The sequence below is a fragment of the Cyclopterus lumpus genome, chromosome 12 (assembly GCF_009769545.1).
Source record: "Cyclopterus lumpus isolate fCycLum1 chromosome 12, fCycLum1.pri, whole genome shotgun sequence".
Taxonomy (NCBI): Eukaryota; Metazoa; Chordata; class Actinopteri; order Perciformes; family Cyclopteridae; genus Cyclopterus; species Cyclopterus lumpus.
This window is the reverse complement of record NC_046977.1, coordinates 8,253,075-8,278,005: the sequence shown is the minus strand read 5'-3', so window position 1 is coordinate 8,278,005 and position 24,931 is coordinate 8,253,075. Positions and strand designations below refer to the sequence as shown.

The following is a 24,931-nucleotide window of genomic DNA, read 5'->3' as shown; positions in this document are numbered from 1 at the left end:
GTAAATCCCTATATGCCACAATCATAAAGTTGCACTATGGCGATGAAAAATCGACTGGCACACATACAAGAGTGCAGCAATGCATATTATGACAACACTTCTAACCATCGTTCTTCTCCAACTGCTAACAGTTGGTAAGGCAACACTTCAACACGTTGATGCTCCCCCATACTCTGACAGCATCAGCAAGAACTAATAAACCAAGAGGTGCAACGCTGCTTATGTATTGTGCGGATGTAGCTCTGTTCTTACCACACTGGTTTGACATTTGAAGATATTCACCTACGCACGCTCTGTCCACGCTTATCTAAAATGCATCATCACCTCAAGGTAGCTCAACAGACTTGAGCCGTCTGCGAGTGTTGCATCCGTTGAGGCTCCGTTTAAACGTGCGTTACAGTCATCAGCTTTTAAAAGTGACCCTCTTTAAAAAGATCCTCTTTACATATCTCCAGGTGAACCGCCACTTAAACATCAGCGTGAAGAAAGTCAAGATCGGCGGTTCGATCCCCAGCTCCACTAGTCCATGGTCGATGTGTCCTTGGGCGAGACACTAAACCCCCGATTTGCCCCCCCGCAGGCTGTTCCTGCAAATGGGTATGAATGGTTGCACCTGCCATCAGGGCATGAATGGATGTGAATGGGTGAATGATGACATGTCGCCTTAAAGCGCTTCTCAAGTAGACTCCATTTACCACTTACTATATAAAGCTGCAACAAAACATGGCACTCTTTTTTTAGGGTCAAACTGTAAGTCATGGATCTTCAGAAAGAAAAAGGCCCAAACAGTAGTAACCTCAGATAGCACACAACACGATGGATGAACAAATTGAGGGCGGTCACACTTCCCCGGAAAAAAAGATTGCCAACAGTGGTCCAACATCCATTGTGATTCTATATATATTTACAACCACATTTCACGTTAGGCTCGGTTCTTTGTAACTTACCATAACTGAGATGTGCAGCAGATGCATGTGTTCATGCAGGCCATGAGCGGGCTCCCGGGCTGTGGGTTCTGTCGTCTGGGCTAGAATCTCAGACTCGGTCATGGACACATGGAAGTACAGTGTCCCATTTTCCAGCCACTGCTGCTTCCAGTGCACCTGGGAAATTTCTTCTCCGGTACCCGACATCTCTGCAGAGAACAAGGAGAGAGGAAAAAGGTTACAATGTATAAGCCATAACACGTTCACACTCAATCTGTTTGTTGAAGTATGTTCTCCTAACCGTATTGTGTGAAAAAAATGAATAAACAAACATCTCAAATAGCCTTTGAGGAATAAACCAAAGTTAAAAAGTGACTGTTTGGTTATGCATTAGTATCCCAGTGCAGTGCCCTGTCTTAGCACACATCTGAAAAGCTGGACAGAGTTCTTAAGCCTTCGTAATTTTGGGCGTTTGTGCAGCTGGCTGGGGAAGAGTTACTGCCAAGCCAGTAATGCCAGCATTGTGTCGCTGCTTTGATGAAATCTTTATGATGATAACTTGTTCACCCATGGTATTAGTCAGAAATGTCTCTGAATTTGAAATTCAGCAATGAAAAGAATCACACACACGTTTAAGCCATTCCAAACAATACCGCAGTTCTATTATTGACAACACGAGATGAGAGAGGCTTTTTCCTGCACATTTGTTTACACTTCTTTTTTTGTCAGGGAAGAAAACACTGACATAAAAACTCCACAAATGGGAAGACAATTGATTTATAATGCTCGATTAAATTCATGTCTAAAGCAGTTGTAGAAATGCCGTTTCACCATTCAATGTACTCTGCTCATCTGCATAAATCATCCTACATTCTGTACCAATATAAAACCATTTGCTCCAGGCCATTGCTGGCATTAAGTATCACACATCAAAAGGGAAACTGGAAAACGTTTAAAAGCAAAAGGGGAGAGAAAAATGTGCAACATAATAATAAAATAGAAAAAACAAGCCCTATTGCAATTTATGGAGCAATGAAAGGGGGAGATGGGGGGAAAAAAAGAGAGGGATCACCAGTTTATCTCGATATGGATCATGGCACAAGAATCTAATGCTATCAAGTGGGAGTGGTTGTTCAGTAGAGGAGTACTGAGAAGCCTCAGGGAGCCTCAGATTGCGAGGCTTGATACAGTATTTGTCATGCGGCCGGGTGACAAGGGCAAAGACATCTGCTGACATCTCCTATCAGCGGCAGGTAGCAAATGACAAATGGCTTTCGGTGCAGCCGGTTATTAACCCGCTGACTCTGGGTCAGAGGACATGGATGGCCGGGGAGGGTTATGTGCGCTATGCTCAGTAGTGCCCTGGGCCCTAAGGTGCAGTGAGGGAGCATGCAGAACAGACATCCCCTCAGAAAATGACAGCTCGCCTAACGTACAGAGACGTGTAAAATGTATATGTACATCACAGTGTTTCCCCTACCATTGGCGGCCCGCCCCCCTGAAAATCGCCCTCCGCCCCCCCTGTAATTTTCTCTATAGCGCCAGATTACAACAGAAGTAATTTAAGGTTCCCTTTCCTAAAGAACAGGTACACCCTGATGCGCACACGTATTTCAGTTTTCTTTTTGGCTTTCGGAATTTTCTGTAGAGAAAACTGAAATAATCCCTTTTTCAAACTCTATGTACTGTATTGTATCTATTAATTAATGTAATGTATTTATTTATTTACTGTATTTACTTCCTTATCTTTTCAGAACTAGACACAGCTGGCCATACTGTCGGAACTGTCCTCAAAATATGAGGAATTTGGTGTTATGTACCCAACATTGCCATTGCCCCGACAGTCCCGTTCAGCAGTGTAAACTGTGAGAGGGACTTCTCAACCATGAACAGAGTAATACATACTTTTCACAATGGGATTTGCTGCTTTAAGCTATCACTATTTTAAGCTATCACTTTTAAAGCCTAACAGTGCATGTATTTGCAGGTCAAGACAAACATCCGCAACAGGCTGCAAGGAGACCATCTTGCAGCCCGCCTGCGGATCTCAATAAATGGGCCAGACGTTTACGACTTCCCATATCGAGAGGCTCTGGAAATGTTCTTTCAAAAGCCCCGAAAAATACACTGCAGTGACAAAAACGTGCACACTTTGCGGTTGTCAGTCAAATAAATTAACACCATGCACTGTAAAAAAGGATTTGAACAATAAGTCATGATAATGTATTTTTGTCATTTACTTCAACTTATCATGATAAGTTATACAATTACAACTCAATTGTATAAGTTGTCGGTAGTTCAACTCAGGTTTTTAAGCCAGTTCAATAAATTGTAAATTTCAGGAAGTCAATTGAACTTAATACTGTGAGTTATAATGATGGTTATGTCCAACAGTCAAAAACAAGTGCCAATAACTGCCGTTCCTCAAACGGCCACTTGAGAATTTAAAAGCGATTTAATTTCCATTAGACCCCCATGTTAAATAGTCAAATTCTACCCAGAAATACAAATGCATACAGCCTACTCTAAAAAACAGTTTTATTCTCTTTAGCTAATTTGCCTCTTCAGGAACTGTTCATGGGTGACTTTGTGTACAACTAATCCATTTACATTGTATTGAGGCTTATCCTGCATAACTTTAATAGGCGTTCACAACAAACGCGTTGCGAATATTCGCAACGCGTTTGTTGTGAACGCCTATTAAAGTTATGCATAATCGACCGTACCAGGTCGCAAACTGCGAGCTGCCTGTCAGCTCAGCTGCATCACTAACCAATGGAAAACCAGACGGCGAACTAACCTAAACCACGCGGCGGATCATTACGTTTTTGACAGCCGGATCACAAACGTGACCTCGACACTACCACGCAGTACGTAGGTTCAGCGAACCAAGTGGCGGATGAATATCGTTAGCTAGCGAGACGATGTACGTGAGTCGACCCTGGACATGCGGCGCGACTGCTCGGAAAGAGAAAGCCCCAGTGAGGTGAGTGACTCCATCAGCAATATCATTCAACCCAATAAGTCAATGTAAAGAAAGTACCTGCTGTCATGTTAATATATTGTCTGTAAATGTATGACGCTTAAGCTTTGTTTAATGCGGGTGGTTCAGTATGGAAAATAGTCCAGTGTTAGCTAACATTAGTTTTTAATAGTCACATTTGAGCCGCGTAAATCCCGATAACCGGTTTAATTGGACCCGGAAACGACAGAAAGGTTGATTAACAATAGTTTCAATCGATTATAATATTTCAGAGGACATTTAGAAAAATGTAATTTAAAGCTAACGTAATGTTTTTAGCCAGCTTCTCAATGTAACTTAGCTTAGCAGCAGGACTGTCTCCAGGACAGTTCGCTACGGCCAGTTTATGGACTACTTGTGGTGTGGCTAAAATATCAGTAGCTAATATAAGTACATTTAAAACCTAATTAAATTAAATTAATATTTTAATCTTTTTGGATTTGTGCTGGCAGGCTAATGCTTTTGTCAAAACATGCCTCGAAAACGGGACCTTGTTATCTAGCCAGTTAGCTAGCTAGCTTAAGTTAAGGTTTGCACTAACCTACTTATTTGAAGGTAATTAGCTCGCTAGTAGCTTTGGCAAGCTAGCTGTGTTCGCGCCACTTTCGCGTGCTCATGAATTGACGTCATGAATTCCAGTCTTGAAGCTCCGCCTCCTTCAACAATGCTGACGCTAAAATATTAGATTTGAATTATTTAAAAAGCATTAGTAGATATTCTAGGCCTAAAATGTAGTGCAGCAATATAAGATACAAATAAAATATATAACATGTTACTAAAATGAAGTTAATATGAATAAATTAAAATGCTAAATATACAATGTAACAATGTCTGGACGGGTGGTTTAAAGTTAAAGTGTAACATTGGTTGTGTACATTGTAAAGTGATGAATAAAACGTGAATGCTTTTATCATTTTAAAACCTGTTATTCATCAAAATGATACTGTTAGGAAAATAGATTTGTAATCCAAATGACAAATTCACTTGGCTTATGATTTTGTTATTTTAAAAAACTCACCATAGGTTATGGAAACTACCTTTTGTTCCTAAGATCATAATTGTTTGTCCTATTACAGTTGCAGTTTACTCTCTTAATCAAGTTTGCAGTTCATATGACTAATGGTTTTGCTATATTATGTTATTGATTGTGTTTCTGTGTTTCAGGTGCAGATGGTTTGGTCATTAAAGTTTGGTTGCTGTTGATGAAGTGGAGTTGTAAGTTCTGCAGTTTTGCCTCATACAATGAAAAAACAATTGTGAGTCATTACAAAGACAATCATGGACGTGGAAGACGGGGTTTCAGCTGTATATACCCAAACTGTCTAACATTTTTCCAATCTCATGTGGAATTTACGCAGCATCTAAAGGAGCACAAGAAAGCAACCAATCCAGTTGCTAAAATTCGCTGTGAACTTTGTACATGTTCAGCACCAAGCAACATAAAACAATACTTTCTTCATTTAAAGAGACATTTGGGAAAGAGAGAGACTGTGAATTGCCCATTTGTGGGATGCTCTTTTAAATCTAGGGTATTCTCAACTTTTACAGCTCACAAAAGTCGGTATCATCAGTCTTGTACGTTTCACAATTTCAGACCTGACCTTGTTGTCAATTGTCACAATCAAGCCCCTGTAAATGAAGAACAAGATGATTTGGATGATTTAATATCACCAGATTTAGTAGTGCCTGAAACTGATTTTCAGCCTCAACAAAAGTCTGTTCAGAGGCGAATTGCAACCCTTTTCCTGCGGCTGCAGGCAGTCCTTCATGTATCAAAGTCAGCAATTCAAGAAATTGTAGATGATTTATTTGATATTGGTAAATGTGCTGGACAAATAACTAGGCAATCAATTGAAAATATTTTAAAGGGGCATAATTGCGCATCTGAGGAATGTTTGGCATTGTCATTGACTGAAGCTTTACATAGTGAAAACCCACTTAATTTGCTTTCAAGAGATGGAATACTAGGCACTGAGTACAAAAGGCAATCATTTTATAGAAAGAACTTTACTGTCATTGAACCTGTTGAATATGTTTTGAGCACACAAGAAAGGACTCATACTGTTGTTTATGTCCCTATTCTGAACGTACTTTCTGAAGTTCTAAAAAGAGACAAGGTCCTGCAAGCATTGAGAGGAAATAGTCCAGTTGAAGAGTCTGGCCACTACAGGTCTTTTCTGGATGGTGACTATTTTAAGGAAAATCCAGTTCTCTCAGGTCAAGATTTTGGTGTCTCCATAACCTTGTACATCGACGATTTCGAAATTTGTAATCCTTTAGGCACATCCAGAAAGAAACATAAAGTTTGTGGTGTTTACTGGATTATTGCCAATTTGCCCAAAAGATACAAGTCATTACTGTCATCAATCTACCTAGCTTTACTGTGCAAGACAGAACATATCAAGATTTACGGTTATGAAAGGGTTTTGGAGCCACTAATTAAAGATATTCAATATCTAGAAACAGTTGGTGTGTTCATAGAGAAATTAGCTTGTAATGTAAAAGGGACCATCTTGTATGTGGCTGCTGACAACTTGGCCGCACATTCCTTAGGTGGATTTCAGGAGTCTTTTAATGTGGAGAAGTTTTGTAGGTTTTGTCTGACTAGTCGTCAAGACATACAGATTTGTGATGTTAGAAGTGGAAACTTTGTTTTAAGGTCACCAGAGTTATTTGATGAAGCTGTTCATGTGTTGAAGCAGGGTGAACTTGTCTCTGTTGATGGTGTGAAACGAGATTGTCCTCTTAACAGATTAACAGGTTTTCACACATGCAAAGGCTTTCCACCTGATTTCTTGCATGATGTGCTGGAAGGCATTGTACCTGTAGAAATAAGTCTCTGCCTTGCTGATTTGATTTCTAAAAAATATTTCACATTAGAAGAGCTTAATAGTGAAATACAAGGCTTTCCTTTTAAATTCTCTGATAAGACAAACCGACCCCAGAAAATTCCAATAACTTATCGACAGAAAAAGACTGTAGGCGGTAATGGACATGAAAATTGGAGTCTTGTGCGTTTCCTTCCCCTCATTATCGGTCATCGTGTTCCAGAAGGTGATCAAACATGGGATTTAGTCCTTGAGCTCAAAGACTTGGTGGAGTTATTGTCAACCCCATACTTCACTTCAGACTCTCTTTGTTATTTACAATCAAAAATATCAGACCACAGACAGTTGCTGCTGACAGTTTTCCCGGATTTCAAGTTACGCCCCAAACATCACTTTATTGAGCATTATCCGAATCTCATTCAGAAGTTTGGACCCCTAATTGAGTGTTGGACAATAAGGTTTGAGGCAAAACATTCTTTTTTTAAAAAGGTTGTGCGTGATACCAACAATTTAAAAAATATTCTACTTACCCTGGCCTCAAGACATCAGCTAATGTTGGCATATTACCTCGAATTGCCCAGCATTTTCAAGCCTGAGACTGAGACTGGAAAGGTGTCTGATGTTTGCCTGGAAGTCTTAGACAGTTGTGTCAGACAGGCTATCTTGAATAGATTCAGTGATGTCGACACAGTTGGGCTGACTTCTAATGCCTTCCTAAATGGAACCAAATATTGCAAAGGAATGATTCTTTCTGTTGGGAGTACAAGTGGACTTCCGGACTTTGGTAAAATTTTGGAAATATGCATTGTGCTGGCTGGTCACATTTGCTTCATCATTGAACCTTTTACAACATACTATGTGGAGCATTTGCGGAGTTACCATCTAGTGAAGAAAATCCCTGCTGAATGTCTTTTGGTAAAACCAGAGGATCTTAATGACTATATGCCGCTTGTGTCATATCTAGTTCAGGGGCGCATGTTGATCTCTCCCAGGACATTCTTGCTGGATTAAAACCTGCTGTAAGTATATCTTTCTTCATACATGTCTTGTTACATTATTTAATATTTCTACTTACTGGATGTACTTACTAACAGTACATTTCATCTCCTTTTCAGGTAAAAGTGTTTCACAATGCTCCTGCGAGTCATTATATCTGAAAATGATATCAGACGCTTTTCTATTGAAAACATCCCCCCAAGCGTTAAGGAGCTGTGCCAGGTGCTGCAAACAAACCTTGGTCTGAGAGGTGGATTCATATTACAATTTGAGGATCCTGAGTTCAACCATCAGTTGTGCAACCTGACGGACATTAAAGATCTTCCTTTGGAGCGGGCAACATTAAAAGTGTTGTTCACAGCTGATGAGCCTATCTCGGATCCTACATTGGACACATGCAGTCTACCATCTCTCAGTAGTGGGGATTCTTTTGAATGGCCTGACCCCTTCCCGATTCCACAGTTCTCGCATGACGTGGAACTCCAATTGAAAGAAGCAAATTGTCGGTATGCCAATGATGGAACTGTGATGGTGATTGTTAAAGGTTTGAAGACTGATATCCTTGACACACTAGCAGACAGAATGTCAAAAATTAGTGCGTATCCTGAGAGGCATCACTATGAGTGTGTAGCCAAAGCACTCGTGGAGAAGCATCCCAGTCTGAAGGAACCGGGGCCTGGAAAGGGATGGTACTCCTGGTTTCACAGTCTCAAATTCAAGCTTGGAAACTACCGGCAAAAGTTAAGTGCTGCAGGATGTCCTGAGGTTGTTATCAACAAAAGAAAAGGAGGAGATTCAAAGGGGAAACGTATGAAGAAGTCAAAGAAGGGCGAGGTCAACTACTGTCCAGATCCACCAGAAGGACAGAGTCATGAAAACATAGAGGAAAAGCGAAAGCTGATGGTGGTGGAAATGCTAAAAAAAGACCCTGATCACCAGTTGGTGGAACACCTGATGACGACTACGTTTTCCCAGCGCCGAAAAGAAATAATTGGAGATCAGCCACTTGTTGCAGAGGTCCTTTCCAGATGGCCAGCGCTGTTCCTTGAGAGACAGGTAGGCAGTCATACTGTGTAAACTGTCTCTCCTATTTAGAAATGTTGTTTGACTAGTATTTACTACCTGTTTGCATCTCCTCAGATAAGGGCAGAATTCAAAAGAGTAGTCACCACAGACCTTCTGGAGTCATTCCTCAACGGACTTGATGACCTGGTCCCAAAACTCCTGGAAGTCTACAAAGCTGCAACCAAGTCTGGAAAGAAGCAGACACTCAAAGACATGTTGAACTGCCTTGAGAAAAATGTAAGGGGTTGCTGTTTGTTTGTAAATTGATGCACTATTTGTTTTTGTGCTACAAAATGTTCTACCTGCATATTTCTCGGTCTTGTAGGACACAAATGAAAGGAGGACTGCTGCTTTGCTTGGTCTAGCACACTATATATCCGAAGATCCATCAGACGTCATCAGGATGTGTGATGTAAGACAATATAAAATGTCCTTAATGCAAAACTGTGATTACATGTATACGTTTTTGTGTTGTCAGATATTATGTAGACCCGATGATGTATTGAGGAATCAGATTATTTTCTTCTGTGTATTACTTTAGTACCGGATATTTGCAGACTTTTCTTGTGTCGTATTTACCTCTAAGATGTAGTGGAGTAACATCAAATGCTCAAGTACAGTATAAGTACCTCAACATTATACTTAAATAGAGTACTTGAGTAATACATTAGTTAGTTACTTTCCCTTGTAGAGCATATGTACTTAAAGATGTAAAAGGTCAAACACTATTTCTGCTTTTCTAGGCTCATGGTGAGACTCTGGATGCAGCCATGAAGGGGATGACAGTTGGCCTTCTGATAGGCTATGAAAGTGGGGAACAAGATCCATTTCCACGCACGATTTTCAATGTTGCAGTTGTGGTCGAGGAGACAATTGTGCTCCATGACTTAAAAGATGTGCCATGTGCTTTTGCCATGCTTATGGGAATTGTATATAGTTTAAATCTTGAGTATCCCCAAGGCATGAAATATACCTTCGAGTTTCTCCAGCGAGTGCTGATGAAGATACAACCAGACCAAGCCTCTGCCAAAGTAAATGGACTGAGGAACAAAGTTCTCAGCTACAACTTATAAAAAAAAAGAACTCATTAGCTAGATCCTGTCAGTTGTTCCTGTTGTATTTAATGTTCTTTGTGAATAGTTCTGTTTAACCACATTGTGGAAGTTGCATTAATGTAAAAATAATTTGTTAAGATGCAAACAATGTTTTGTAAAAAAAAGGACTCATCCTGTCAGTTGTTCCTGTTGTATTTAATGTTCTTTGTGAATAATTCTGTTTAACCACATTGTGGAAGTTGTTTTAATGTCAAATAAATTTGTTTTGATGCAAACACAAGACATGGTGTTTCTTATAACTATAAATTGTCATTTGAAACGATGCATACTTTTAGGTAATATTAACTAGGAAAGTTATGTCAAAACGTCCTTCTAACTTAAATAACAGAGTTGAAATCATTAGTTGGATAAGTGAACAGAATGCATCATAATAAGTTAAATATCTTTTTAACTTGCATTGTTAAGTTGACACTACTTATTTGGACAAGTGAACAGAATGCATGATAATAAGTTAAATATCTTTTTAACTTGCATTGTTAAGTTGACACTACTTATTTGGACAAGTGAACAGAATGCATGATAATAAGTTATATATCTTTTGAACTTGCATTGTTAAGTTGAATAAACATGTACTATACAGTCATGTGAACTTACATAGAGCAATCCAAAGCTAAAGTCAACTAAAAATCATAAGTTGTATCAAATTGTAAATCCAATTTGACTCTACTTGAAAGTTTAAGGCAGCAATTGAACTTATGTTTTTAAGTTGAACCACATTGATTTTTATTACAGTGTGTTTCCTTGAAGTGTTTGTGTCGGTCGATCGGTCGGTCGGTCCCCCCCCCCCCGAAGCTGTAAAGTTAGGGGAAACACTGCATCATATTATAATGCTCAATTAACTAGTCGGCAAAAAATATTAGAAAAATTAACAGCTCTCTCCCTAATCCAAAAACTACAGAGCTAAAACTCAAATTATTAGCATAGTTTTAGCATAGTATAAAGACTGGAACTGCAAAGACAATGACATATGTTATAAATGACAGAGAGCACCCAGGAGAAAGTTCTGAGTATTTGGGAACATGTATTTGTATTAGAACTGATACTACGATGGAATAATGTTAATTTGAGTAATCGGTCTCCCATGCATTGTCTATGGAGCTCATACAAGATGACAACATCAAAATATTGGAATTTTAAATCTAGGTGGTGCTCCCCTTTGAATATAGTGACCGCAAATCTGAAATTATTACTTTCAAAAACCCCAAAAAACTAAAATATTTAGCCTATAAATGTCCAAAAATGCCCTGCACCATGTCCAGGAACAGGAAGAAGCAGGAATCAGTATTATTATTTTCTTCCTTTTTTGTTTTATTTCAGTATGATTAATCAATAATGAACATTGTTGTCAATAGGTTTCTGACTATAGACTCGTTAATTACTCAGCATTAGGACAATGCACACATTATCTTATCATATATTCTAGTATACTCTCTGAATGAACACTTTCAACAGGCTCCCTCTTGTACTGTACGAGGTGTTCTATACTTTTTGCTGACGACAGCTTATGGTAAAATATTGAAGGGTGTGAAATTCTTAAATCCCATAACTGCTGGCTATTCAACTCTTTATGTTTAATCTGTGGGCTGAAGATAACCTCCTTGACCTTTCACCTTGACAGGAGATGAAGCTTTTCTGCTGGGCCGACAATGAGGTGCCTTCCGCCATCTGTTACCGTTTTAAACAGAGCTTATCAAGCTCCTGTCAAATCAACCGTGGTACTTTGCTTATGTGCATTCCAGATAGCTATAAATAACTTTGATTGTGCACACCACTGACACTCAGTTTGATCCAAATTAATAGCGATTTTCAGAAGAACAACTGAAACGCGAGTCGAGCAGTAATGCAGGATGGATGGACAGTAATAGAGTTTCTAGGGCTGGTACCTACCTTGGTACAATTGATATGTAGATGAGGAAGCTCTGTAAGCATGCTATTTAAAGACAAAAGGAGTGTGTGTGTGTTGTGTGCGTGTGTTCTTGTCTTTTGTGCTATGAGGCTTGTCATTGGGCACCTGGCCAGACGTTACTGGGGGATATAGGTGTACGGCCTCAAGGTCTGCTAGTAATTCATTAAGAGGAACATTATTGATGTGTATGTGCACGACTGTGTATGACTGACTCCAGTATGCTCCCAGTAAGGGTGTTAGCAATACAGTGTATCTCAAGGACAACCCAAATGAATGGCATAGTGATAGTGAAGATTTCGCAGATCCGGGAAAAGCAACGTTTACATTATGCATCACAGAGAAATGGTGAAAAAAAATTCATTATTGCCGTCACAATATAAAAAAAAATTAAATTATTTCAGTCAACGAAAAGCCATGAGAAAGTTACTTCAGAAAGATATCATCACTGAACCTACTGTATGCTCACCTTGAAGTTAATTGTGGAGTAATGGCTACTGCTAAGAGCTAAAGTATTTAAATAAAATAAATGGAAAAAAAATATTTCCGACTAGCACATTTCAACTGTTGAAAACATTTGCAGCATTTTCCCATGTCTAGTCTTGTTGGGAACACACAACTCAAAACATTTTCCATTTAAATTGAAATGTCATACCAAAAGGAAGTGAATTCTAGCAAATGTCTGCATGGCATGAAGGTGAATTTAAAAGTATAGTATGCTGTTTGCCGCTGTAGTTTAACATGTGCAATCACTGTTTTGTAATTCCTTTCTAGTAGGTCATTTTGAGACAAGACTCATGTCAAGCTATGCACTTTTTTCAAACTGTTATCCTGCGTTGCTTTGTGAACAGTTACACAGCTAAAAGAACTGGAAATAAAACAACAAAACATGAATTTGACATCAATTGATGATTTGGATCAACAATGTTAAGGCAGTAGCGATTAATTTTCGATCAGTTACGGGAAGACTTCATGTTAAAACTGAGGCTGAAAAGCAATAACAACATGTGAAAACCTTGGTTTGAGTCCCTTCTCACTTGGCATAGCGTTTGCATAACTGTCGGAACAGAGATAGCGAAAGCTTGGCCCAAATCCTTGATAAAGCCTCTTTACTCTTTGCTAAGTCCTCTCAGCAGGTACTTGCAATACACGTGAAATCTATTGAACACTCAATGTCAGCAGAACTCTTAATACAAGATCCGGTGATCAAGTGCTCACATCTTGTGTTTTTATCCATCCCTTTTCTTTAAAATGTCTATCTTCTGAAATCTTTCATCCTTCCTTCATCGTTTGCAAGGTTTGGCTCAAGGTGCTGAGTTTGAGTTGGAGTTCATCTTGTAGTTTTCACATTCTTTAAATGTTGCCTTCGGAAAAAGTGATTTCCACTTAACAGAGTCTCTCAGACTTTAGATGAGATGAGGTTGCCCACAACCGCCGAGTAAGAACATGAAGGCCCGGAAGCCACCGCACAGCTGAGACAACTCAAGCCTTAATACTGGCATCCTAAATATATTCTGCTCACCATAAAAAAAACTACAGCAAAAACACAAAAGACACAGTTCCTCACAAGCATCTGTTTGCGTTCAGGATTTAATCCTGCAATTGAAATAAATAAAATCAACATTAAATCGTAAAATCATGAAATTGAACCAGCAGCGGGGGAACATCAGAGTAGTACCATACATCTGTTAGTGACTTGCTGTAATTTCTAAATCCAGCCTGCCACCTCTATCAAAACTAGATTGCACTGCTAGCAGCTGCAAATTGCACACTGAAACTAAACACAGGCCACCCCAATTAGCAAAGCATTGATGATAGAGCCCCACAAACTGTTCATTTATATATACACACACATTCCACCACCTCACTGAAAAGACCAGTAATGATGTCATCCAGAAACAAATGTTAGAGCTACTCATTGATCAAGAACAATGGGAAATTCCCCATACTGACTTTATCTTGATATGGGATATATTTTCCGAAACCCAACGGGAACTCATTTGAAGAGAATGTTTCAAAAATTCCACCAGCCCACAGAGTCAAAATCTACTTCAGTGTCAATGGACCATCACAAAAAAAGTATTACCTGAATACAGCTGCAATTCAAACCTCAATGCTCTTATTTCTAGCGAGGGAGATGGAAGTATGTGTTTGGTGATACTCGCATTACGTTTTGAAATGTATTGAAACAATGCACTACCAATTATAGCACAATCAGGCTGTGTGTTGGTCGTGATAGTCACTGACACGGTTGCACTGCCTCTAACCATTCTACACTTTCTCACAGACAGCAGTCATGGGTTATAAAACAGTCAAATTCGCTTTGTTTGTATCGTCTATGGAGCTGGCAAACATGTATGCGTTGCATACAAATAAATAGAGACTTCTGCCCACCCACACATCAACACATGTTCCCTAAAGGTTGGCTCTCATCAGTTTAAAGGTGATCATAGCCGTGTGGAGTCACTGATTGTGCAAGCCTGACAGCTCCGTGACAGTTTGTCAGCTGCTCGGCAACAGACCTGTGTCATCAACATTTACTGTGATGAAAGCTGGCACCCGAAAGGAACTTCGCCGCCTGTCATTACATACATGGCAGCACGCGTCCGTCTTCCACTGAGCAGCCATAATCTCATCGCTCAGGCTGCATGGAGTATGGATGGCAAATTAATATTAAATAATTCATGAGGGAATCAGAATGGATTCATTGGTTTCAAATGTCTCAACCCAAAATTCAAGCAAGGCCTGAAAAGGAGGGGTGGGAGTACAAGAAACGGAGAGACAAGCGGACACAATAGAAAGGGGAAGGAGTCATTATTAAACAAAGTGTTCAAGAAGATCAGCATAACTCCCCGACATTCTAATTCAACCTCCAAACATTGTGATGACGGCAAATGCCAAGTGTTTTTTCACTTTTTGACTCCACACTACCCTCAGATGTCGACTGGAACTGTTCGTCAGTGGCAAAATAAACAGGTTGAAAAAGCGCACAGTAGATTAGCTGCTAAATGGTCTTTATGTCGTAGCCTTCCATTCCCAGAATGCTAATTGTGCCATTACCATTTCAAAATGACCCAATGGCAGCTATGTAATATTTAGGAAAATACAGGATGAGCTACAAAAAGGCACGCAGGGCTCCCCACTCCAATGTAACACCCATTCAACTAAAGGCCACCCGGATATCTCATTACAAACACTAATGAAATAGCTGGCATTCACATAAAGACCAATGAAAATGAACCCAATTAAAAATGCATCAGGACAATTTTTTCAATCTCCAGGAAATGTAAAAGTGTTATCTACATGGGCCTGACACACATTGGCATACTGGTGTATATACTGGGTGTATATTTTGGGTCGGAATGATCAGTCTAGCTTTCGTATTACATAAATTGGTCCATTCTGTTTTCTAACTATCAATGAGACATACCTTAGTTCATTTAGGAGAAGAGAGGAGTTCACATGTTATGCAATTTCAGTGCTATTCATAGATTTGCATTAAAAGTCAAATTGGATTGTTTTGACATGCACAAATAAAAGAGAACACACATGCTAACGTTTGATCCCCATGAAGCTCAAGAAAACAAACACAATTATGAATTACATATCCCTGTCTTGTAAGTCAAATGATAAACATTTAGCTCAATTTGTGGTACTTATACTATGTTACCACTTACTGTGATATAGACCACCAATGTCAAGCAAGATTTAAATTCAGATTCTCTCAAAAACCAAACATAATTGTAGTCCAATGGGATCAGTAAAAATATGAATACTGTGATACGCTGTAAAAAAGCTGCATGGTCATTTCCCACTGTTTTTTCAGTGACGTTTTGTTTCTTGCATTACATTCACTAACAACAAAGGGAGTGGGAACATTAAAAGTGATTTAAAGATATTTAAGAGTTCTAATGATAATCTGAATACTATAGTAGTGGGATTTCAATTGAACGCTCATCAAGCAAAAGAAAAGAAAAAGCGGTGAGTATTTTTCTACTGCATCCAGACGTCTAGGTACTGTGGAATGCCGTCTCTATACTTTCTCGCTCAATCAGCGCTGTGGGATCCAATTCTGTGGACTCAACATCCGTTTCTGTAGTTGACCAGTTTTCCACCTCACTTCCACACTTTTCGCACAGCAGAGGCCACTTTATAGTAGCACTCACGCCACCAATGAGGATCTTACTCGCACTTTATTACAGCAATTTATGAATGAAACTGCTCTCTGGGTTTGTCCGACTGACAGAGTTTCCGATAGTCGCTAATGCAATGCATTTCCACATCTGTATGTTTCCTTTGTCACACACTGTGTGCAAAGCAAGAACCAGACAGACAGTCTATTTAACATCAGTATGCAGGAGGAATCTTAGTGGATTTAAGACGGTGACCCAAACTTTTGTCCTATAGATTCTCAGTGGGGTGCTCTGAAGAACCCCCTGTTCACGAAAGGCCTTCCCAATTTCACTCAGGCTTTATCGATGATGTCCACACCCAAGCTAACTCCTACTGTGCTCAATCACAACAGAAGCTGTACTGACCACCTCCTACAGAAAACCAATCATATTTTCAGAGACACCGCCAGTGAGCCCCCCAGCATGAAGGAGAAGGCGACTTATGACTTCAGAACACTCAACCACAGTAAATGTATTAGGCCGTCGCAGTGATTTTCCGAAAGGAAGCAGATATTTCATCCTTTTTTTCCCCTCCAATTTACAGGAGTGTGAGAACATATTAATACACGTGTATCGATTCACAAAATCAAACTGCTGATTTTAAATTAATGGTTTACATGCAAATATTTGTGGCAGAAAGTGTCTCAGTTTGCACAGAAAGGTAGCGCTGTGATGTCGGAAGGTACTGGGACTTTGTGATATGCAAATGCAGTTCCCACTTTTATAATTTGCATGAAAACAAACACCAAATAGTGGTGTGTTCTTTATACTATGACAGTTTTCCTAATATTAGATTAAAAGCAAGTATCTCAAAAAATTACAATGTGATGAATCACCTCTGTCGCAAGAATCCTGCCAATACACAGCCCTAATAAACATCCAAGGAGTGATTTGAAAGTCACAGCTATCTATTGGATATTGCTTCTATTAGAGCATTTTCACAGAAATAAATCAATATCAATTTTAAAATACCAAACAAAAATCACAACATAACCATTCAGATATACAGTATTGCTTAACGTCTTGCCACATATTTTCCAATAACAAAGACAATCGCATAGTAAGCAATGCATTATAAAACAGTCTTTGTTTCATAGTGGGGCTAACAGACCTCTGGGAACCTGTTGTGTAAATAGAATAAACAAATAGCTGCTTTGCACTGGCCCCATGTTGCTCAGTGGGATCTGGATTATTTCTCATTACCAGTGAATACATTCTCTCATGTGTGTTATTGTTCATGTGAGTATGTGTATTTATTTGCAGATGAACATGTGGATCTGTACTATGTGTGTGTGTGTGCGTGTGTGTCTCCATTGTTGCTCACGGTCATCTCAATTCGGAATTATTTAAAATCGGAATTAAAAAATGCCCCCCTTGCAGATTGTGTTGTGCAATTAAGTCAAAATATAATGTTGTTTCCCCTAGTAAATAAGCATCATTAACTCACTAAAAAAAAACAGTGTAATTTATGTGTGAATCTATAAATGCGTTGTCCCTTGCGCTCTTCAGGATTAGTGAGGCAGAGTGCCAAAAGAAAAGAAAGAAAAAAGAAATTCAGGAGCCCTCCTCCTCCTAATGTATTTAAAGTGACACATTAACAGGATAAACAGTCCTCTTATCTGCTGAGTGCATAGGCTTTTTCTAAAACACTACAATCCCATTAACAAGACCTATTCTGATTTCACATGTCCACCGATGGGGGTTGTCTGCCATTGCCAAAGTGGGAAGCTTGGGTGTAACAGTACACACATTAAGATTTACTAATCCTTTGTTTTGGCCTCTTCAATTGAGACCTCGGTCAAATAAGAAGAGTGGGATGCATTGACACTGTGATTCTAAACTGCATTACAGCGTTCATGTCAATCTCATGTGCCAAGGAAAGTCAATATAAAAAATGCAAACATGTAAATATGGTGACAAACAAACAAGATATGTATCGGGAGGAGCCTCAATATTACTGAAGGGGGGGAAAAAAAACAATGTTGTTTTATTTCTAAAACATCAAAGAAAATAGTTGTCGCTTTTTTTGATCACACTGATCGGAGTTGCTGGAGGGTTTTTGCGATGGCCCTGCTTGGGTCGTGGTTCCAATCCGTGGCTGTAATGGCCTTCAACAAAAGCAATGGCCTTGCAACAGAAGACACTAACGGCCTTGTAACAACAGACTATGATGTGTTAAGTGTACCCAACTGAAAACACACTGGTCAAGGATGAATTTATAGTAGATATTCAGCTGGGCCTCTTCCATATCCCAGCATGCAGTTAGGAGAAACCTCATAAAGAGCTTGGTCAAAGATATGATACATAAAGGGTCATGCCCATCCACAGCCAGCACCCGCGTGGATCGTGCTCCTTTTTGTTGTATTCCCTTTCTCTTGCCGGACTTCCTCCTCTGCTCATTAACCTCACCCTGAAAAAGCTTCAGGATTAGAAATCAAGTCTTGCTCTTGTACACCAACAAGGATTACGTAGTAACATTTTAAATCATCTTTTCTTATTTCTTGATTTCCTTCTTGTATGCGTCTCAATTACTTTCTTTGATAGTATTATCTCTCTGCTTTTGAATTGTTCCTTTATGGCAGCAGCATCCTGATAGGTGTAACCATAACTTCCTGGCACCTTATTCTTGGTTCCTGTACTCATAGGAGGGTCATATGGTGAGGCATGTTGGCAATCTCAGCACCTTCCAGTGATACCAGTTTTCCACTGCTAAAACGTACCCAAGTTCACCATTGCTAAGACACATACTTTAAGATCTGGGCGCTTCAATGCTGGTAGAGGCATACTTTTTACCTCTCAGCGAAGACCGCACGTGTTGACATTCAGGCCTTGGCACGAGCCCACGCTTGCCAGTGTCCCTCAGGCTTTATTTTTTCCCCTTAATGTATTTTGTCATAGTGCTGGCACTGAACACTTTAAAGTCAAATGAAAATCAGTCTGTGACTATTCTAGAAATTAATATAGCTTGACATACTGATGTTGACACCTCGCCAGCTGCCACACAATCCACCCTCGGCCTGGCACAGACATGATGAGACATACATGAAGTTCTCATCCAGAAAGTGGATCATGTCTCACTACTCTCTGCCTCTCTAACCTGTGCCAGCATAGTCACTATAATGGTGCAACCTTCAATGAAAAGCCAGTAGAGAAGCAACATTAGTGTGTTGGATGAGGAGGTATCATTTGAGAAATGAAAAGTAGCTTTGAACGTCTGTCGACATATTTTATGACTTCATCATTCTAAGAAAATGAGGGAAACACACTTTCTGTGGTGGTGCTGGTCGATTGCCGCTAGACCGTAAATGTTGTTTTACTAAGGCTAAACGCCAACAAATGCAGACAAAGTAGATGCTTCATAGATACTTTCGGTTTTAAACTTGCTAGGTGGCTAACATTTTGCATTTTACTAAACTTGAAGATATTACTATTTTGCTCCAGACAGCAGTAGAAACCTGGGAATTACCTGATGATCTGCCAGTAATGTGCCATCTTTATTTGGCATGTTTCATGATGGAGTAGTCATGGTTGGCAGACCTCGTCTCCCCTGGCTTCTGATTCCAGGGCACAATATCATCAGTAATCTTGAAGTCACTTGTTTTATATATTTTTAAGTGTCTTCTTTAAATGCTTAACGGTTCCAGATATGGCTACTCGTCAGTCTCTCTGTTAAAATAGACTGCTGAATGTTGAGGCATCTAACACTTACTTGTCCAATACCATGTAAACCTTTGATCTGTGTGACGTTGTGCCCATCCTTCTTGCAATTTTTACCTTGCATATACAATTAATGTATTCAGAAATCCAGTTTTACAAACAAACTAACGTATTCTCTAGTCTCGTATTCTGGTTTATATTATTAGAGATGCACTTAACATGATGAAATACAAATACATGTATTGTGTTTTAATATATAGAATCTACACTACTCTTAGGGGGAAAATAGTGATCCATCCTTTACTGACTTGGAAAACCGCATGCTGTCAACCAAAGGGAAAGTCAAAAGCACATGTTTTACATTTATACAAAAGTATCTTCCTAGGTAGCAAATGGGCTGCAGCTGCAATACATTGCACAACTCTATGTTGCATAATGATAATAAATAATCCTTGAATCTTTGATTTTGAGTTAGGGTCTGACAATAAAATCTTATTTAAAGTATTTAATTTGCTTTAACAGGGTCAAAGCTAAAGGGCAGGAAGTAGTGCTGCTCCTCTCAATCTAAAAAAAAGTGGCCATTTCATAAGGTCCTGTGTTGTCTGCACTCATCCATGTCATGGACAGTCATTTTGGAGTAAAACTGTTCGACTGTAGCACTCACGGCTATTCAAAGCTAGACACTTTTGGCATTGGCTGTTTTAAACAGCTCCATCTTTAATCTTTCTGTTACTCCGTCTCAACTGTCTTCTACTTTCTTTGTCTCCTTACACATTAATATCCCTCTTTTTTTTGTAAATGCAGGTGTATATGGTATAGCAAGACGTACAATCCTGCGATAAATTAGCTCCTATAAATATGAGCCTATGCAGATTTTTAAGAGTTAACTAATTTCCTGTGGGCATGGCTGTGTCTCATCTGATTAATGATGGTAATGCCATTGGCATGCTGAGTTGGGTCTCCTGTCACTGGAAATAAATCAATGGAGCACTGTAAGGCGTCATGACCCAGCTGTGTCCAACATGTTCCCTTTACCTGGCTTCTTGACCTACAAAACAATAAGGAGGTGACTGTGGATGAACATGACCGATGAGACAGTGGCAGAGAAACTGATTAATGTGGTTTCCTATAACTCAGATTGTTGGATATTGTTGGAGTATTAATGCATGTTTATTAGCTACAAAACATGCATCAATATGTGATCAAAACAAGGACCAGAGCCAGATTAACTGCTAATGTTATTATAAGACTTGTAATTCCAGTATTCCACCTTCAGTTACAAAGAAGACAAACAAGTATTAGGTCATGTCCTTTTAGTGTGGAGCCTGGAGGGAATAGGTCCTGCACTGTTACACACATTCATTCTGAGTCAGACATTACCAGCCACATATCAACAAAATAGTATATCCAGGCAGTGGTAATGCTCTAATAGTGGTCAAAGGCCATTGCCAAATCAGATTTGTTTCTCAAATCAGATTTTAAGAACAGATTGTCCACTATGTTATTTACAAGTGATCCGATCAGATTGTGTGTCCAGACACCACCAATCTGTTTGTATGCATTTGGGGACATACACAGGAATACCAAGGTCCACAAACTAGCTAGGGACGTTCGTGGCCTTTTGCTCACAAGATCACATGCCAAAAAACATTTGAGCTGGCCTAATATAATGAGGCAAGTATCACGGATATGGAGGTCCAGGTGTTCTCTCAGACAAACTACTGATCTATAATTTCCCATGAAATGAATCAAATAGTTTTACTTGCCTGACCCTCAGCCAGGATTACCATGGTGTAAAATATATGGTTTAGGCCTACAAACATTAAAGAAATTTAAAATATCAACATTATCTGCCGAAAGAATTGACAATAGATGTGGTTGGAACAATCTTAAACCATTTGATAATTCCAAATATATTACCATGTTCAACATGGTATCCTTGAGCATTCATGACATTTCACAGAACCTTTAAGACCTCTTAAAGTTCTCATGATTGCACAGTTTCAGACTAGTCAGCTTTATTCTTCACTAAAGGATGTGTTCAAAAAAATTATGTTCCCACTCGGGATAATTTGTTAAAAAGTGTTGGCTGAATTGAGAAAATTGTACAATCATGGTAAGTGGTGAGGAGCCGTGTAAATGATGAAAAAGCAGCATTTGCAAGTGCATTCAACGGCAGTTTGCATGAACGTTGTGTGAACTCACAACTTGATACACAGAGATGTTGATGGTACAAAGTGTGTCTTCGAACTTGATACAAAATTCCAACAATTAATCAGGTGTATGAACCATTCAAAACAAAGTACTCCACAGACACATTTTGAATAAACTATGCATGGCCATGGAGGCATAACACATGTACTACATGTTACATACAGACACCCACTGGCTGTCAGAAAGCAAAGTAATGTGTGTATGAATTGAGGACGAAACACATTCTCTCATTTTTAGTATATTCATCACTCAACAAGCTAGAAGAGCAATTCAATGTTTTTAGAAATTTGCAAAATACTTCAGACTCAAAAATGCACTGAGGCTCTAGGTTGCATGATTCAGATGGCAACCTGGATCAGGGCTGTATCTCAGTGGCACAGGAAAACAAATAATTAGAAATGATTATAATCTACGTAATTCATGTACCATGACAAATTTGATGGTTTTTACTATAACTGTAATTGTAATACATTCTCAAAAATATATTCTCAAAGCATGACTGAACCAAAAGAATAAACAATTTAATTGTATGAAGATTTAAACATTGAAACTGATTATGACTCAAATGCTGCCAATATTCCATAACACTTCCAAAATAGATCATCAAAAAATAATCTGAATGTAGATGTTTCAAACCATCCCTAATTTCCTAAACTACTCTGTCCACCTCCTTGTGAAATTGATAACAGAATGTAAATACCCTAATCCCACTTAATTCATCTCTTTTGTTTATACATCCTTTCTAAAAAAAATAAAGAAGTGGGGAATCAGAGTCAACTCGTCATGGTATACTTTATTAGTATAAGAAGCTTATCGTCAGCATATGAACCCAGTTCCAATATCACTCAGTACTATATAAGCTTCCAGCTCTGGATACCAATGAAGCTGACAATGAATATGAAAAGAAGATTAGAAGAAGCTATAGAGAACCATAAAGCCTTAAACTGCATGATTGATTGCAAGTGACAGAAACATCATGAAAAGTTCATGCAACAAGTACAGCTTGACAGTCTATGCAACTATGAAATTCCACATTGACATCTGTTCTGGGGGAGGGACTGGGCAAATATCTATAACACATTAACCTAAAAGCAATAAATCAAGGATTATTCTCATCCATACCAACCCCAATCATTACAGTTCATACTAAATTGGTATTGTAAGGAAATATTAATTAAATCTATTTACCTATGCCAAAGAAAAGTGAACAATATTATGGACATATAATGTAAACTCCTATTTTATGACTTCAATCCGTCTCTGCCCCTTGATCGCTGCTGCAATCAACCACTCATCACTGTATCGATCATATTTCATCATCTCCCTTATGCCAGTGAGCTTTTGCAAAAACAAATGGAGCTAACAGGCCAACAATAACAACAATATTCCATTTTATTTGTGTTACTTTTGTCTTCATTCATTTGAAACCTACGGTTTATGAAACAGTTGCAATGAGGAAAACTGTTAAAAGTAAACCTATATACTCGAGTGACATAGTCTGTGTTGAAAGGAGAGCTGGTAACGTTGGCAGCACTGGAGCTAACAGCTAATGTTTGACAGTTCCATTCATTTACATTATGATGCGCTCAGTAAAAATGACTATTGGGCTGAAGTAATTTATACTGGTATTATGTGTTCAAATGTAATCTTGTAAAATGTAGTTATTGAATTAATACAGATGTTTGAAGGAGACATGGAGATGGATAATATAGAGATATCGATATATGTGTGTGTGTGTGTTAGAGAAGGAATTATGACCAGTTTAACTTCCAAACACCAGCTCTTCGCAGCTTATCATACATCATTTAAACTATTACTGAAAATATATTGGACCCTTGTATTTAAAACTTCAATAACATAAAAAAAGACCCACCTGTATCAGTTGATATGGCTCCCAGATTGTTGTGATTGGTTGCATTCACACTACCAGGCCTGTCAGGAACATTTTATAGGTTCCCCCATTTCCCGAAAAGTGCATGTCTTAATTATGAATATAAGCAAAGACAGACAGCATGTCTGCAGACTGTATTGAATAGGCATTTCATATTAAATGTGCTGATTGATTGTGACCTTACTGAGCAGCAGACAGTGTTCTTACAGTGGGGTTGTATGAAGGCAATTCAATATTGATTGAAAATAAATTAATAATGTCCTAAAATGGGTAACTTATGAAATCGTTTAGATATTCTCCACAGAAATGTCTCTGAAACTACTACAAAATGCCATCACAGCATGTTCATATCCATCAAAATGGAAACATGGAGACAATTCAAAATTACAAGAACACGTCTCCCTCGTCTCACCAGTCCCTCACTCACATCAATACATATTTCTCATAGGAGAGCAGCTGAGTCTCAGTGAACAGTACTATATAGTCCATAATTGGAGTTACAAGGTGTCAACCTGTTTGTAAGAGAAAAAAAGGCAAAGATACTCATGTAGGTGTGTGTTCGCGTATTTGGAGTGAAGAAAGAATGAAGAGAGGAGGAGGAGTGGCTGAGAATAACTCTCCAACAACAATGAGTCACTCAGACACAATAGGAAATCTCATAAAAGATGTCAGTTCTTTGCCTGGGCTCCAACCTCTCCATCATCCTACTTTGGCCTGCTATTGCAGCCTGATATCAATTTTGTTCCTGTGGCCAACCGTCTCCTGGAGAAGTCTCCTGCAGACAGCAGGCAGCGCCAGCCAAGGTGCCTAAGTGGTCTGGCACAGAAGTGAAAACAGTGCATAGACCCTTTAGAAAGGAATGGCTGCAGCTTAGACAGGCCCATCTCATAGCTGTGGAAACAATGCCATCCGTACAATTAAGCATGCTGTAGTAACTTTGTCAAACACTTATAATGGCACAAGGATGATTATGAAATGTGTTGTGTTGCGTTACAACATATTGTTTTAGAGTACTTTCTCCTGTAGCAAACATAATCACAAAAACATATTTTTAAATAATCACTTCTTCTATGAGGGCTGTAAGGCAGCACACCACGGGATACCAAACCCAAGGGTGTTTTTGTGTACAAGTAAAAGCAAAA

General features: G+C 39.0%; 1 protein-coding gene across 1 annotated transcript in view; it reads right to left on the bottom strand.

Annotated features, from left to right (window-relative positions):
• LOC117740635 (astrotactin-2-like) overlaps window positions 1–24,931 on the bottom strand; it is a 227,485-nt gene that overhangs the window by 181,023 nt on the left and 21,531 nt on the right. Inside the window, exon 2 of the mRNA XM_034547153.1 lies at window positions 948–1,135. Coding sequence (XP_034403044.1) covers window positions 948–1,135 — 188 coding nt within the window. The remainder of the gene's footprint in view (window positions 1–947; window positions 1,136–24,931) is intronic.